We start from the raw sequence: 18,302 nt of genomic DNA on the forward strand, positions 1-18,302 counted from the left end.
TCCTCACTATATGAAGCCCCTCCTGAAAAGCACAATGTGCTCTGATTGGTTGGCTGGATCAGTGTGGCGTGATTGTTCAATAGCTTGAAGAGTGTTACATATATATATATTTATTAATTTTTTTGCATATGCCTTGGGCGGGAATAATTTAAATGAGGAATATTGTGATCGTAAAGTGAATATAGTGTGAAAACTCAAGATTAATGGAGGCGATTCATGGATTTCAGAAACAGTGACACTGATACAGAGAATACTGTGTGCATTGTAACTTTGCAGCCCTGTTTGATGCTCAACCAGCAGCATCAATAAAGAAAGTTTAAAATGTACAAAAAGCATAATAATATGATGCATAAACAGTGCAATGCAGCTTGTCAAATCAGTTTTCTCAACATCCTGACAATCATCAGGCTCTGGGACACCAGATGTCACCAGATAAAAACAGATGCTAAACTTAAACCTGCTACATTATTCTCAACAGCAGTTTTATAGGTGTTTAATAATTCGATATAGTTGTTTAAGGACTGATCACAGACTCTGCTAGAATCAAATTCATCTTCAAAGATGGTTATAATAAAACTACAGAGCTCAAAGAATGGTGTGACTGATGAGACGTCTCAGTACAAGAAAACATGACTACAGCTTTTTCCAATTACGTTCTACATTAAAAAAATAATTTTGTAATGAATACTTTATTTTGCAAACAATGCAATAAATCAAAAGTGACAATAAAACCAGTATCAAAACAGATTTTTTTTTTTTTTTGCAGAGATCAGAGATTGCTTTCATACAGTCTTTCCACTCGCAAATTCCTCCATGTAAATAGCAAATCTTCCATGGCATGAGCACAATTGGCTTTTAAAGGGAAAGGAAGATGAGACTCTGATTGGTTTATTGCACGTTGCACCCAAAATATGACTCAATAAGAGCCTAGGTTTAGACAATGCTCCTGGTGTGCCAACTGTTTTTATGTCGTTAAACTAGCAAAAGTGGATTCGGACACGCCCTAAGTGCACCTGCGCTTCAGACCATGCCCTCATATAGTTAAAATAGGGCCCTCTATTTTATTATTGCATACTGTTTAAAGGGTTAGTTCACCCAAAAATAAAAATTCTGTCAATAATTATTGATTCTCATGCCGTTCGACACCCGTAAGACCTTCATCTTCAGAACACAAATGAAGATATTTTTGTTGAAATCCGATGGCTCAGAAAGGCCTTCATTGACACCAATGTCATTTCCTCTCTCAAGACCCATAAAGGCACTAAAGACGTCGTTACAAAGCCCATCTCACTACAGCGGCTCTACAATACCTTTATGAAGCGACGAGAATATTTTTTGTGCGCAAAAAACAAAATAACGACTTGTGTAGTGATGGGCCAATTTCAAAACAAAGATTTGAACATTATGAATCAGCGTATCGATTCATGATTCGGATCGCGTGTCAAACTGCTGAAATCACGTGACATTGGCGATCCGAATCATGAATCGATACGCTGAATCAATCAAATCGTTCAAATCTTTTGGAATCGGCCAATCACTACACAAGTCGTTATTTAGTTTTCTTGCGCACAAAAACTATTCTCGTCGCTTCATAAAGTGATTGTAGAGCCGGTGTAGTGAGATGGGCTTTGTAACGACGTCTTTAGTGCCTTTATGGGTCTTGAGAGAGGAAATGACATTGGTGTCAATGAAGGCCTTTCTGAGCCATCGGATTTCAACAAAAATATCTTCATTTGTGTTCTGAAGATGAACGGAGGTCTTACGTGTGTCGAACGACATTAGGGTAAGTAATTAATGACTGAATTTTCATTTTTGGGTGAAATAACCCTCCAATGTACAACAACACTGAGGGGCAAATAGTATCTATTTTTTAAAGTATAAATAGCATATCGATAAGAAAATGCTGCTATTTTCACTCTAAATATAATCTGTTGCTATTTGCACGCAGTGCCATTTTTTCTCTCTGATTGTTTCACTGCAGGTCCAGGGAGCTCTGAAAAGGCAGTGGATGCAATACAAAGCCCAGTGGGGTCAGCGACGACGCGAGCACTGCTCCATGAGATCCACCTCCTACACCGCCACCTCCATCACTGAGGTGCCCGCTTTCATGTTTCATCATGACTGCAACAGCGAACACTTAAATGGCAGACAAACAGAAGACTCAGAGCTAGTGGCCCTCAAGACGGGTGAGACATACGCTTGAACGTTTGGAGAAAAATACCGGCAAAGAAGTGATTCAGTCAAACCGGAGACTGGAGACTCAACATTGACTGAATGTTCGCAAACTCCCCCATCTCAGACAGCACTTAAGAGGTGACAACAGAACATTCAAAGCCTGTGTGTTGGCACCATTGAATCGGTTGAAATATTACTCAAGGCTTTGTTTATATTCTCTACGGCTCTGCTTCTGCGAGTTGAAACGCAAAAGAAACAGAAAAAAAATACAGACATGGGCCGCATTTCTTAAAATAATGTCATATTAAAGCTGCTAGATTCAGGCTCCCCTCGCGTCCTTTTTAGGCCCGTGGCCACAAACAAAAAGTTACTTTGCAAAAAACCAAGGATGTGTTGATTTGTGGGACTCTGAGTGTTTCTCTAAAGCTACTGGGAGACGATCCTCCAGAGGACAGGCTACACTCATCCGTCTCTGAACAAAAGGAAAGTGCCTCTGTGCCTGAATCCTGTTCCTGATGGTGGTGAAACGGCAAGGAAAGCTGCAACGGTCTGTCAGACGGTCATTTCGCATTTGAAAATAGCTTTTAATCTGTCTTGCGAGACTCCTGACTGCTTTATTGTTTTTGCAGCTGTGCTTTTCTGCCTCGTCTCTGTTGCGAAAGGGGGTTTGGAGGGAAAAAATATTTTTTTTTGTACTGCTTAAAAAGTGAATCCATAAACCTGTGCGTAGACATGAATTAAAATGTATTCTGTAAACAAAAACAAAACAAAAAGAGAGACAAATATATATTTAATAAGCTCCCGCACTTCAGAGCGCAGATTGTATTTATAAGTCTGATTTTGAGGCATCTTTTTCAGCGCTACTTCTCCAGTAAGTGCATTTCCTATCTGCAACCAAAATCCACTGCTCATGAACGCACCAAATTCACTTCACGTTTTCAGCGAGTGATCAATAATCCACCTTTCTGCACTTGCCTTTATTTGACCGCAAATGACTTGTGGGACTGACAGAATTAGGCTGAGAAACTAGAAACGGCAAAAGAAGAAATCAGTGTGTTAGATCTACTAATTCAAATAAATCAAGCTATAAATACAATATTTATCTCTTAAACTCAATTTAAATGTTATATCTATATACATAATGCACATAAATACAGTACGGGTAAAAAGTTTGAAAACATTACAATTTTTTAATACTCTTTATTTTATTACGATTTTCTTATTTCAATTTTTCTAATTTAATATACTTCCAAATATTATTTATTTCTGTGATCAAAGCTGAATTTACTCCAGTTTTCAGTGTCACGTGATCCGTCAGAAATCATCCTGATATGATGATTTGATGTGCGGTTATTATTATTGTTGGAAATGGCTGTACCTTTTTGTACTTTTTGGTACCTTTTTTACTTTCAGGATTCATTGATGTAAAAAAGTTAAAAAGAACAGCATTTATTCAAAATAGAAATCTTCATTATTACTTTTTATCAATTTAACATCCTTGTGGAATAAAAGTATTGATTTCTTTCAACAACAACAACAAAAGAAAGAAAGAAAGAAAGAAAGAAAGAAAGAAAGAAAGAAAGAAAGAAAGAAAGAAAGAAAGAAAGAAAGAAAGAAAGAAAGAAAGAAAGAAAGAAAGAAAGAAAAGAAAGAAAGAGAAAAGAAAGCAAAAATGACTGACTCCAAACTTTTGAACTGTAGTGTATATTGTTATCAAATATTTCTATTTTAAATAAATGCTGTTATGTCTTGAAAAGGTTACATCACAGGTTATAAAAATATTAAGCAGCACAACTGTTTCCAACATTGATCATAAATCATAATTAATCAAATATCAGAATGATTTTTTTAAGAATCATGTGACACTAAAGACTGGAGTAAATCACTCAGCTTTGATCACAGAAATAAATTATAGTTTAAAGTATATTCACTTTGAAAACCACTATTTTAAATTGTAATAATATTTCACAATATTACATATTTTTCTGTATTTTTGATCAAATAAATGCCTGAGCAAGAGACTTCTTTCAAAAACATTTAAAATAGTAATGTTTCCAAACTTTTTTGGTACTTTATGTATCAGCGTGGATGCATTAAAATGATCAAAATTACTTTTACATTGTTACAAATGATTTCTATTTCAAATAAATGCTGTTCTATTAAACTTTCTATTAATCAATGTGAATTTCACATGTTTATCAAATGTGAAATCTGAAGGATCATGCGACACTGAAGACTGGAGTAATGATGCTGAAAAATCAGCTTTTCCATTGCAAGAATGAGTATCGTTTTAAAATATATATTAAAATAGAAAATGGTTATTTTAAATTGTAATAATATTTCATATTTTTACAGTTCTTATTGTATTTTTGATCTAGAAAATGCAGCCTTGGTGACCATAAAGAGATTTTGTTTCGTAAACATTAAAAAAACCCAAAATCTTGATCTGGTAAGGATAAATAAATATAGCTTACATATGGGTGAGAAAACGTTAATAAAATGAAAGCAACCAATCTTATGACTGAAGAAAAATACTGTCTGAAACAAAATGTAGAGCATCGCCCCCACATATTAAAGAGTGTGTAGACTGAACAACTGTGAGGACAGCAAGACGCTCTTGGCTCCGATGGGAAGGTGTTCGGGGAGCATGTGATGACAAGCAGCTGTCACAGCGTTTGTCACAAGAATACAGTAACAACTCACAGATACTAAATGCCCATGTGCAACTACAATGAAAATGTTCTTTATAAATATATCAATTACTGCTAAATGAGAATCAAATACCTTATCTTTAAAGATCACATGCAAAAATCTATTTAAAGGTACACTATGTAACTTTTTTATTATTCCAAATTAACAAATCAGTCAATAAATCATCAATTGTTCTTATTATTTTTTTTAACTAACCCTTTTTCCCTAGTCTAATATAAGCTAGTCTAATATTTTAACTCTTTCCCTGCCGTTTTTTTTTAAGTTGCAAGCAAGCGGCAACCTCCCGCGATCTCTCTTGAAGCCAATACGGAAGTAATGTAAACTGCAATTCCTCAACTGGCCGCTAGAGGCAGGCTCCAGAAGGGAGCAGAATCTCATTGAGCCCCATGTTAAAATTCTCAACTTTACAGCAGAATAAAACATGTTTACAGCCTGGTACAAATTGTGGTTTTGGCTTATAAGGCTAATTTTGATCTTCATGACAACTCTGAGGGGGGTGAATTTTTTTATAACTCATTCGTTTACGTTATATAAAGCCTTAAGGCTCTGCATAATTAAGGGCGTGGTTACAAGTGGATAGCCATTTATCCGCCGTCTATAGTTATTGCGTCACCTCAGCTCCGCGCACATCCCGCCTTTTTGCCCATTTTCTATTATCCGGGAGTGACACGCGATGATTCGCTCACAAGATGGCAACGCCCAGCTCGGCCATACTTTAAGCTTCAGAACGGCTTATCGGAATCCTATGGGTGACGTCACGGACACTACGTCCATATTTTTTTACAGTCTATGGTTGCAAGCCACCGCCAGCATTTTTCTCATTTTCAAACAATTAAAAAGAATGGACTAGATTATCTTGTTGTATGAATATCTGAACATGCAATATATCAAAAGAAAGAACAGAGCCTCTGCTTTTAAACAAACACTGCCTTTTTTATCAACACTTTAATACATTAATGATACATTTAATACAAAACATGTAGAGCAAAAAAAGCTGAGAAAATCACATTTTTGTCAAAAACTACATCCAGATCGGATTCAGAGCAATGATCAAAACGCAGATGGAGTAGATCGAGTCCATCAACACCCCTAATGTTTGCACAGTTGAAAAGTATTTTTCAATTCAGAACTGGACTTTATAACTCCTAATTCTGACTTCTTATACACTGTAAAAAATTTGTGGTGTTTTTTGTTGGTTTAACTTAAAAAAGTAAGTAACCTGGTTGCCTTAAAATTTTGAGTTTATTGAAATTAAAATTTGAGTTGATACAATGAAGGAAATTAGTTTAATAAATAGAAACTCAAAATATTTTTCTATCTGAACCACATAAAAAATGTGATAAATCATGAAAAAAGCACAATTTGGCATGTTTCACTTCGTCATCAGAAATAACACACACATAATTTCTCAATATGCTTACAAAATCTTTTAATAATCTTTTAATAAAGGTTGTCGAATCTCAAAAAATGTTCATTGTATTAACTCAAAATTTTAATTTCAATGAACTCAAAATTTTAAGGCAACCAGGTAACTTTTTTTCTAAATAATTTTTTACAGTGTATATATATATATATATATATATATATATATATATATATATATATATATATATATATATATATATATATATATATATATATATATATATATATATATATATATATAAAAAACAAGCTTCCATAGATATGCTATCACTTGTTTCTGCTTTTTCTTCATCTGTGTTTTGATCTGGAGATTCAGTACTCTTTCAGATGTCTTAGTGCCCCTTACACTATAACGCAAAAACACGGAAAGCCAGAAATTTCCGTAAATGGCGGAGAAAGAGTTATATTTTCCACCTGACAGGATGGTTTTTGCAGGAAATTGCATACATACAAAAAGTTGCTGTGTCTGTTGTGGCAGTGGCATAGGTTATCTATTAGTGAGAAAGGTTGACATGGGAATCTCGAACCTCTGAGGAATCACCCATTTTAAACAAACACAGAACAAAGGAGAGTCTGTTTACAAAAAGAGAATGTGACCGAGTTTGTAATAAAACAAGAACCAAAATTGGCATGTTTTTTTGGAGCATAGACGAAGCACAGCCAAAACAATGTTCTTCTGCAAAATGCATGCAGTTTTGTTTTCTAAACGCTAGTTACATAGTGTACCTTACAGTATAGGAATGCTTTCCTACTGTAGCAATGTGAATTTATATATCTAATACAATGACACTCTGGAAACAAGCTTGTCTTTTCTTCTGTACGAGTATTTGTTTTTTTTGTGTGTTTTTTTTACTTTGGACTACAACACTGTACTGTTATTTAAAAGAGATGTTTAGCTGTACATAGTGTGTTGTGTCAATGGGTTTAAGGTGAAATTGTGACAGTTGGGTCATTTCATTGTGAGTTGTGTCAGTATCTGGGACTTGGTATTCACCATGTAATTGTTTTAGTCTAATGTGAAATTGATTTATCATGGTGCATATCAGTCATTCATGAAGCTCATTTGAGCTTTAAAAGCTACATTTCTTGCTCATGTTTTTGATGTGTCTATTGCTTATGTTGGGGATACCACAGAAAAACTAACGTGCTTTCAGAAGAAAAAAATTTTTTTTTGTCAAACTTTCAATTTTTGCAATCGTGTCCATGTGTACAAACTCCACATATATGGTACATAAAATTAAAACCGATGACTTATAGCTAATAGTTTTCAGTTGGCTTATAGCGAAAATGTTTTTACATGCAAATACATAATCTCAAATACACATCCCCAATAATCTTTGCCATTTAGGGAAAAAAGCATAATAGCGTCCTACCTCTTCTCATATCACTGAATATAAGAAATATGTACAGTAGTAGCCAAATGTGATCTCCAGAGGTGATATTGATTTATAACGACCCTACAAGTTTGATTAAGGCATCAAAATATGATGAAAATATTTGATATTTAAAAAATATATATATTTTAAATATGAGGGAAGCTATAGGATTTATTTTACTATGCAAAAAAGAAAAAAGCATATGTTGACTACAACATAATCTATATTTTCATGGTTCTCTCTTGTTTTTACATGTGCACAATTTGACCTGTTTCATTGCGTTATCACAACAAAAAAATACAAATAAAATAAAAGCAGAATAAGCTCACAAAATCTCAAATCAAATATTATCTTTTAAAAATTCTTAAAGGATGAACATGTCAATTGTCCTGGGCTTTTATCACTTTTGGCCACTACTGTACAAATGCTGCTTGCAAGAGCAGGCATCTCCGTCTGGCATTTCAGTTTAAAGGTTCAACATCATGGCTAATCACATTCAGTGTAATTGACTTTTGTGACTAAGATGTTGTTTGATCTGCCTCAGGGGTGTAGAAGCACAGACAGCCGTTGAAGATATTTCTGGCATCGCCGGTGTCACATCTACTCAGCGTCAGCCTGTACAGGTGCAGAACTGACAAATGTCCTTTGTTTGCTCCAAACATGTGCTCTCATCTCTGCTCTTTCAGACATGGCCATAAAATCCCTCTGATTTGGATAAACACACTAGGTTTTAATGTTCCCTCATTATAGTGCTAAATCTGCCTAATAAGATTTAAAATAACCGTTTAAATGGTAATATGACAACAAAACAAATGCATTTCTGAAGAGATTGTAACCCATTTCCCTTTTAAGCCCTGTTTACAGCTGGTATCAAGATGCATTTGGACGATCGGATCACAAGCAGATGAGGCAGATACATACATGCTTACACCTGGTGTTTTAATCTGCCTCTTTTATCCACTTTCAACCACTTCTGTCCTGATTTCTTCAAGGAGAGTGTATGTGGGCAGGTAAACGTAGTTTTTTTCCCCCAGATCTTTTGATCTAATGGACAAAATAAGCTCATGTCATTTACATATGAATGCACCCGTCTGCTCTGACAGCCGCAAGACCAGCCGGACGTGCTTGGTATGTTTTTCATCTTCAAACCAAACTTGGATATTCAGCCAAGGTTTAAATCCCGTCTGGCTAGAGCGCTTCCCATAATGTTTATGCATTAGGTCAGTAGACAGAGAGTAGGTGGTAATTTGTGCCTGTTTGATCACATTCGACCACATGAGCAGTTACACTATGAAAGCAATCGAATGTGTTTTCCACTACCGCTAGAAGTGGTCCAAAGTGGAGAAGCTCAAACCGTTTTAAACCCCGTTTACATTTAGCATCTAAGTATATAGCATCGTCCACTTGTGATTCAATCGACCAAAACACGTCTTAATACCAGGTGTTAACAGGACCTTAAAAGGGCCCCCTTTTTATGCTTTTTTTCCTTCCAAATATTACCTTGGCTCTCAGAAAGGAGGGGTTGAGAGAGAATGAATCTTTGAATTAACCATTTTCAGACTCTTTGAGAAATGAGGTGATGTGAAATATATATTATGAGGAAATTTTTGTTTTTTTAACCTTGGATTCATGCGAACATATTGTAGGATACCTCAAAAAACAAAACCAGGAACCATTAAAACAGCATAATAGGGGAACTTTAAATAAACATTTGATAGTTTTATGCCTGACTGGACCTAAATATGACATATCAAATATTTGGATTTCTGTAGTCAGTGGGACCATTCTTGGGGATTTTAATGTATATCATTTAATTTAACCATACAATATAATGTCTTGAAATATAATTGGAATCTTCTGATGAAATTGGTTTGAGCCATTATTATTTGATTGGTAATTAGGGGCGAAAAAAAAGAACAACCTATGAATACCTGATATTTTGAGTCTCGGGTCACTCACAGCATGATATTAGTTGATTTGATTTGAGTATAAAGTTTGGCACTGTGAAAATGTCTTGTGTTTAATTCTGAAAATCATTTTTGTTTCTATCGGTTTCATTTGCTATTGATCGAGAGATGACATTCTACCAGTGTTGTTGATTTGTTCAGCAACTTCAGTCAGATATACATTTATGAAAATGGTTGCTATGGTCTTTTTTTGATTAGTTCACGTCATTGTTGAGCTTTTGATACTGGCGCTTCTTTTCAGAATCATTGTCTTTTGGAAACTGAAAATTTAAAGGAATATTATAATGTTGATTACAACAAAACATATTTTAAAGCAGTTTTTAGTGATGAGCTTACAATGCAAATGAATAAGGCCATGCTTTGAAAATGTAAAAGCTGAAATGTGAAGCCTGTAGTTTTTTCAATTATATATTTTTTTCAAAACTTGTTTTATTTGACCAAAATCAATTCAATCAAATGTTGGGGATGGTAAAAATGTATTATTTTCACACTAAAATGCACATATGGTTTACATCGTGTATTGAAACAATGAGTATTTTAGCATTTATGACTCAGCCTCATTCACTTCCATTGTAAGTGCATTACTGTAACCAAATAAAGAAGAAATTATCCTTTTTTGTGAGTATTCCTTAAAACATTTAGTGAATCCTACAATCACAGCCATTCATTTTGAATCGTTCAGATTGAACAAGCACCAATATATCATTTGCATTCAGGACAGATACTGCTGATGTCATGTCATGCACCATTGTGAGATTAATATTTAGTCCTGTCGGGACATAACCGCACGCATAACATGACAATCGTGAGTGTTTGATTCTGCCTTTCTCCAGGCGTTTGCGTCTCTTTCATCTCTTTGTGCTGAAGACAATGACAGCGGATTGAGATTCATCACAAACACTACTGAACGAAGCACGACATAATAACTGTGCAATCTGTGAGCCCAAAAGGATATATAAAAAGAATCACTTAGATCACTTAATCACATACAGCTGTATGAACACAGATATACAATTATCATTCTCAATAAATGATTTCCATAGATTGAAGAGCTTAATCCAGTAAACAGAAGAGACACCCAGCGGTCCAGCAGCTTCAGGAGGACTAGAGTATCTTGAACTTATTTTATTTTTTAGAAAATAAGTTTCTTTTACATTTTCAAGTTTCTTTAGTGTGTAATGTAACTGATCATGATCAAGGTCTGCAAAGTTTTAAAATACAAAGTCACTATTGCACTATGCAACTTTCCGTCCACTAGAGGGCGCCTATTCAAAACAAAGGCGTAGTTTGATGACGCCAAGTGTGAGCGCAGTATCTTGGGACATGTGGTCTTCACCTCACAGCCGGTGGAAAATAGGACACAGGCAGAAATCATGTTCATGGATGCGGTTATTAACGTTACTGTAGTGTGAAGCAGAGCAGGACCGAGTGTTGGGGAGCTGAGCACGGCCGCTGGAGCGAGTGTTATATAAGCACACGGCTTGCAAGCACCGGGACTTTTATTATGACGGGACGGGACACACAGTCGCCGGGCGTGTGCACTATTTCCGTTTTCATGAGTAAAGCAGCTCTGTTTATCACATTAGATACATTTAAGTGTGTTTAAAATGATGTTCTGACGTTACTCTGTGCGTTCGCTCAGCACTGCTGTGACATGTTCACACTGCTAAGAGTAAAGCCCTTCTGCAGAATAAAACCGAGGGTAACGCAGATATGAGGCGATTGACAGGCGACTCGCTCAAACGCTATGCTGAGACGTCCCGAGTCTTTAGTTAAAATAGCAATTTTCTCACAATTTACAAATAGTTGGAAACATTTGGGATATTGTAAGTACTCAACTGAACAAAATATATAACACTGGCCTAGTGGTTTTTGGATATTTTACTGAAAGAATACTACATAGTGCACCTTTAAGACGTTTTGCTGATCAAGTACCGGTAAATGTATCATGATTCAAATTTAAAAAAATAAATAAATGAAAGGGCATTAATAATGGAGCGGTGCCAAACGAGTTGTTTCTATGAATTCCTATGAAAGTTAAGCTTCCAAATGCATGAACTGAAATCGCGCCAGTGCGCACACACCGTGAATGACAGTTTGTCCGTAAATACACGCTCTGTGGGGCCATGCACATTTTAGTTTCGATTTTTAATTAGTGCCAATTTCAAGGGAGGGTTGCTTGAATTGTGGGTCTTATTAGCCTATTAAATGAAAACACAACAACAACACATTACAATGACTTCTTCCGCCATCATCTTGTCAGTCATCTCCTTGCTCTCTTGATGAATGAGATCTGACCCCTGCTGCGACACTCGTTCGGCTCACGCTGTATTAAGCAGACACATTCAGGTTTTATTTGTAGTGTCTGTTCTCTAACTGAACTAAATAATTTCATGACTATAAAAAAATGTAAACGATGTTGGGGCTGGTGCCGCGGTGTGCAAGTGATGTAACCGATGTTGAGTAATAATAAAACACTGAGGAAAAAATCGTTTCTGAATGCCGATTTTCTTTTCCATAAAACTGGCAATTAATAATGATGTTTGTGTCAAGAAGGATTAAACTACAGCCTAGCTCTAAGGCAAAGCTGGTAATTTGTGTTTACGGAGTCTTTATTTTGAGTCTTTATCCAGTTTTTATTAATGGTGGTCTTAACCGGGCTAATTCTCAGTCTGTCTCTCTAAATAGGATTCGCAAACACAGGAGAGAGTTGGTTGAAATACCTCTGGTATTTCTGTCCTGAGTGTGTAAGTGCGAGACTTTAGAACTCCCAGCCCGAGGTCATTACAGCCTGAAGGCATGATGGGAAGATCTTTTGCTCTATCAAGAGTGACAGATTCAATAAAACACACACACACACACACACACACACACACACACACACACACACACACACGCACACAACTTCTTTAGATGTTTCTAAGAACAGTGAATCTGAATATATTTAAACAATCTGTGTCAAATTTCCATTTATGGCCATGATGAATCTCTCGACACCACAGGAAGGAGCTCCTCCGACTTCATCTGAATGCAGGCTGTCAGGTCTCTGCATTCAGAGTGTTTCGTGAAGTAACAATTATCACCCACGTCTACCTCCATTAATATGCGAGCAAAAAGGAAACAATGGCTAAGATGAAGTTTGTGAAGAAACTAACAGCTTTTTTTCCAAACATCTCCTGCATGTGTCATCATCAAGTACAGTGATTTTCTAAAGGCAGACTCCATTTACTCACTGCAGGGTTTAAAGAAAAAACAACCTGACCTCACAGACTTCCGTGAAATGAACACGGACCCTTAACTCAAAAATGGGTGTCCAAATATAACTTCCATCACAAATATGGAACCTTGAGAGAGTGACCTTTCCGACAATATGTGTTTTGTCAAGATTAGAAAAGATTTTGATTATAAAGTCATAAAAATAATTTTTGTAATATGAAACATGTCACCGCCCACTAGGGGAGGAGCCTGCTAGAAGAAATTTGTGTACCGTTTCCATGGTAATGCAACATCCAATTTCAAAACGGTTTGCACAGAATTATTTTTGAGTTCATAATCTTTCAAATGACACCTCATGATGATTACTAAAATATAGAATACGAAAAAAGGCCTATATCTATATGCTAGTGTTTCTCATGTACAACCTGGTCTCACAGAATTCCGTGAAATGAACGCGGATTCTTAACTCACAAATCCGTGGTGGTTTCACGGAATCGCTGAAAATTCCGTGATGGGTCCACGGAAGTGATGCTTATGTAAGTCAATGACAGGCAGCATCCGTGGTCCACACACGGATTCCCTGTTCCAACACCTTATATTCATCAGTTTGATTCAGTCAGCATAATTTTATTCAGACACGTTTTGAACACGTAACTCAATCCCTTCCCTAAACCTACCCATTTGTATATTATAAAAAACAGGATATAACAGGCAGATACACAGATACTGCAGGCACAATTTATTCAAAAACTACAAATATTCCAAGTGTTCTGAGGCCAAACGATTGATTTCTGTGAAGAAAATCCCCAAAAGCGATCAGAAACATTGAGTCCATCCGCCGAATATTAATACATTTCAAATATTGCCGCCGGAAGAAACGTCAGGTCAGGTTTGACAGCATTGGCTGTTGTATGTCGCGTGACCAATTGCATCATTACGTCAGCTTTGACAGTAAAATGCCGTGTGTCTCGTGACCGATGGTGTCATGCTGAAGAGTCGTTTGTATCATTTGAATGAGAAATATGAATGAGTGCGTGTGAATATGTCAGCGATTAGCATATGGCTTTCTATCAGTAGAAACCCTGAAGTATATTCGAATGATCGTGCTAAATCACAATATATTGAACAGACACTTTCAGTTTTTAATTGTAGTGTCTGTTCTCTAACTGAACTGATTTTACGAAGATAATCACGGTGGTGGGAAAGTTAAAGTGATTAGATTCAGTAGTTGGTGGTTTTGGAAGTGGCCTCACAGGGCAGCGAAGCATTCTGGGAATTGTAGTCTTTCATCCCCATGAAACAAAAATACATTTTCTGTCTTTTCTCAGTCTAGAAAGCACCAAATTCAAAAATAATTTCACATTTCTACTACATTAATTACCCAGTTTAAATACAGATTCATCTTCCCAGCAGGAAGTACTCCTTTAAGATCAACTCGTATGACTTCAGAAGATTTGGAATGCAACATGAGTTAATACTTCTATACTGTCTTTGGTCTGTTTTTGCAATAAATAACTGTGACTGTAGTCTACATTTATTTGCCTGTTTTTTATGTGTGTTTTATATTCTTGAGTGGGTAGGTTTAGGGTAGAGTAGAGTTAGTTGCTCCGAAATATAAAAGTAGGCTATAAATATTCATAAAATCATGTCTACTTTTACAAATTACAATGCAAATAATTTAATGTGTGTTGGAAATCCGTGTGTGGACCACGGATGCTGCCTGTCATAGACTTACATAGGCATCACTTCCTTGGACCCATCACGGAATTTTCGGCGATTCCGTGAAACTACCACAGATTTTTGAGTTAAGGGTCCGTGTTCATTTCACGGAACTCTGTGAGATCAGGTTGAGAAAAAACTAAAAGTTCCTCAGACCTGAAAAGGTTTAGCCTAGAAATCTAGACGCACCGTAGCGGCAGCAAATCTAATCTGCCGTGAGTGTAGTCTAGCAACTCTCAATACCCTTCTGAGCTGTAAAAGCCAAACTCTGATCAGGCCAATCACATCGTGTATAGAGTCGGTGGGCGGGGCTTAACATAATGACGGCCGAGTTGTGCTTGCGTGCTTCTAGTAAACACACAAACGGCGGTCTATCGAATCAACTTTGACCGCGACTCTGGAAGACTTGGAGTTAAGCTTTTCTCTGAGAAAAGAACAAAGAACGGCACTGAAGTCATTCTTAAGAAGGGAAGATGTGTTCTGAGTTTTGCCGACTGTATACGGTGAATGTTTAATCTTTCAACTAGCTCTGCTTCACCTTCGTTGCTCTGGTTGGTTGTAGCGCTATCCTATCGCGTGCAGAGGGAGTTTGAAAGACAACCGTTCATCCCGCCCCTCGGATTGAGCCCTGTCTATGGTGAGTTTCCAGACCAAACATCTTGATGTGGGTCTGGCTTGTCAGGCTACTGAAAAGCAGTATTTTCACGATCTCATGGTAATGTGTATCAATAGTATCAATAGTACGAGTGTAAAATCTCATGGAATGGATACGCCAAAATGAGTTTTGGTGTGCAAATGCTACGCAGTTTTTCGTGTGCATATGATACAAACTTTATGCCGTGTATCTGACACGCTCTTGGGTAGGATTAGGGTGGTGGGGTGGGGGGTTCGTACGTATAATACACAATAAAGTGCATATCATATGCACGCGAAAAACCGCGTACCATATGCATGCCAAAACTCAATTTGGCGTACACATTCGACAAGATTGCACACTCGTACGCAACAAAGACATGCTGTGGACAATACAATGTAATTAAATGTTATGTTCTCTAAATCCTGAATCTATTAAACTGAACATGTTGATATAGATGGAAATTCATGAGGATTTCTTGTAAACTGATGGTAACATTAACAACGTGAGTGTGATGGTTTGAATTTGTGATTTTAAGGGATGATCAGTGTGCTCTATTACGGTTTATACGTTCGGGTTCACAGTGAAACATTAATGTTTTTAAAAGTATTTGAACATTTTAATGACCTAGTACGCATTAAACTGATCAAAAATGACAGTAAAGCATTTCTAATGTTACTATTTCAAATAAATGGCTTTATTCAAACTCTGTTTGTCAAAGAATCTTCCATCTGCAGCATGAACGCCGGATGCTTTCTCATTAAATCCATCTAAAGGCTTTCTGTAGCTCTTCACATTGATCTTACTGGATTCTAGGAAACTTCTCAATGACTTTTACAATAAATCTGTTCTCACAACAGCACAACGCCTCAAACGCAGATTTTCTTACATTCTACCTTTCTCTCTCTGTCTCTTAGAAACTTTGAAAGATCTGCTGAAAATTAGGGTTATTCTCGTTAACTAAAACATTATCGTTAATTAAAAATATTTCTGCTAATTGAAATCATCCATCCATCATTGAAACACTAAAATGATTAACTGGAAATAAATAAATCTAAAACTAAACTTAAATTAAACAAAATAGAAATATTTCAAATAATAATAAAAAATGCACCTAAAATTAAAACGAAAACCATAAATATTAAAAATAATAAAACTAAAACTGCTGACAATAAAGCCATTACATTTTGTATAAAAAAATATATAGAATTAGAAAACAGTTTTTTCAAACAGTAATATTAATTTATAATATTATTTTATTTTTACTTTTACTGCATTTTTATACAAAGTGAATGCTATACTGCCGAACTTGCCCATGTCTGATTCTGTAATGTTCAATGGCTATAATTATATTCTATCCTTTCATTTTATCCTTAAAAATAAAGAAAAATAGAGACGTCCAATTTTTTTTATTTAACAAATATTTAAAATACAGCATTTTATGTTGTTTCAATACATGAATTTGGAGATTCAATGTGAAATGATGTATTGCCATATACAAATATATGACAAATTCTATTGTTAGGTGTGATTAACCACAATCATTTGACAGCATATATAAAATGAGATTTTTTATTTTATGAGTTGAAAGCGTGCTGCAGCTGTGATTGAGTGTTTAAACTGTGTGTCCGAGGTCTAGAGCGCTCTCTGAACTCTGATGAGTTGAAGAGTAAGGGGAACTAAAGCCCTGCTCTTTCATCACGTCTGCTGGGAACACTAACCATCGCCTGCATCGTCTTTCATGAAAACCCATTAAGCAGAAAAACGCATAATCGTGAGTACACAAACAAAAGGTAACTCTCTATTGGCACTTCACAGAAAATCCCACAAAACCTGACCTTTATTTTCTCCCCATGTCAGCCTCCTCTTTCTTTCAGCAGAGGTCACTGTGTAAGAAATCACATGCAGGACAGCTGGAAAGAAGAACGGGGCAGGAGGAATAGCTGATGGGTGGAGAAGGAAACGCACAAATGCCAAATATCTTGGCCGTGGCCCTGGTGAAAATCCAAGTGACCTCTCGTTCAGAATCAGGAATCGCTGCATCATTCTCAAGAGTCTCGTTCAGAGACGCATGCCACCTCTGATCATGCCAGAACATCTGATGGGCAGAAGCCAGTTTTGTGTGATTTAAACATTCAAATTTGACTCATAATCATTTAGTTAGCATCATAGAGATCTTGTTTTGAAGAAGGCAAGAGATGTCTGTTATGCTCATCACACGATCTGCTCGCATACGATCACGAAACACACTGACTGAACCTTGCAGCAAGAAGTACATAGCATTTTATAGACATGTTATAGGTACAAATAAAGTGTATTATGAATTTGTTTTTCAGCCATGTCAAAACAAAACAGCTATCAGGTTTTACCCGCCAAAAAAACTACATAAAAATGTGTTTAATGGCACTTCATGAGCGGGTCATGGGTTTAATGCTGAGCTAAGTGGTGACAGAATACATGAATAATAATAAAATCAAAAATAGAGCTCTAAAATCCACCATTATCACAATATTCTGTCTTAACGCACCAATTTAAAAGACTTTCTCTCACACACAGGTAAAAAGATCATCCCCACAATCAAAATGCTTTTCATTTTTATATTACTCATTGTTTTGCATGTTGACAGTGGCCTGCAGTTTATGAATAAAAGCCTAAATTCCATCTGTTCATCATATAAAGCGGTCGTTTCTCTTAAGAAATACCATTTCATGTGCAGTTTTACGATCTCCTTATGAAAAAATACAATTATCTAAGAATGCCTCTATTCCCATTCACTTTTTGTAAAAAACATATAGAGTCGCTAACGTCCCGAGGTGTGTAACAGTGTAAATACATCTGCACAACAATAATTGAAAATTTGATAACTGAATGAGTGCAATTCATATTTTATCCACCAACGTCTTAACCTTGCTCCACCCTACAACGTGGGGTGACACATCCACTCAATTTTCATATTCCTTCAGTACTCCCATATTCCCATATTCTCTGGTTTTCGCAGATCAAATTGTAACCGTCCAATCAGCAAACAGAGGTGTGGCTGAGAAAGATGACGTTGATGTCGTGTGCTACAGTCTATGG

At 36.2% G+C, this 18,302-nt stretch overlaps 1 protein-coding gene across 1 annotated transcript in view; it reads left to right on the plus strand.

The window, feature by feature from the left end:
* The window catches only part of calcr (calcitonin receptor), an 82,718-nt gene extending 76,312 nt beyond the window's left edge, over nucleotides 1-6,406 (plus strand). The window contains exon 16 of the mRNA XM_067425496.1: nucleotides 1,982-6,406. Coding sequence (XP_067281597.1) covers nucleotides 1,982-2,203 — 222 coding nt within the window. The 3' untranslated portion in view covers nucleotides 2,204-6,406. The remainder of the gene's footprint in view (nucleotides 1-1,981) is intronic.
* The last annotated feature ends 11,896 nt before the right edge of the window (nucleotides 6,407-18,302 follow it).

Source organism: Pseudorasbora parva, chromosome 19 (assembly GCF_024679245.1).
Source record: "Pseudorasbora parva isolate DD20220531a chromosome 19, ASM2467924v1, whole genome shotgun sequence".
Classification (NCBI taxonomy): Eukaryota; Metazoa; Chordata; class Actinopteri; order Cypriniformes; family Gobionidae; genus Pseudorasbora; species Pseudorasbora parva.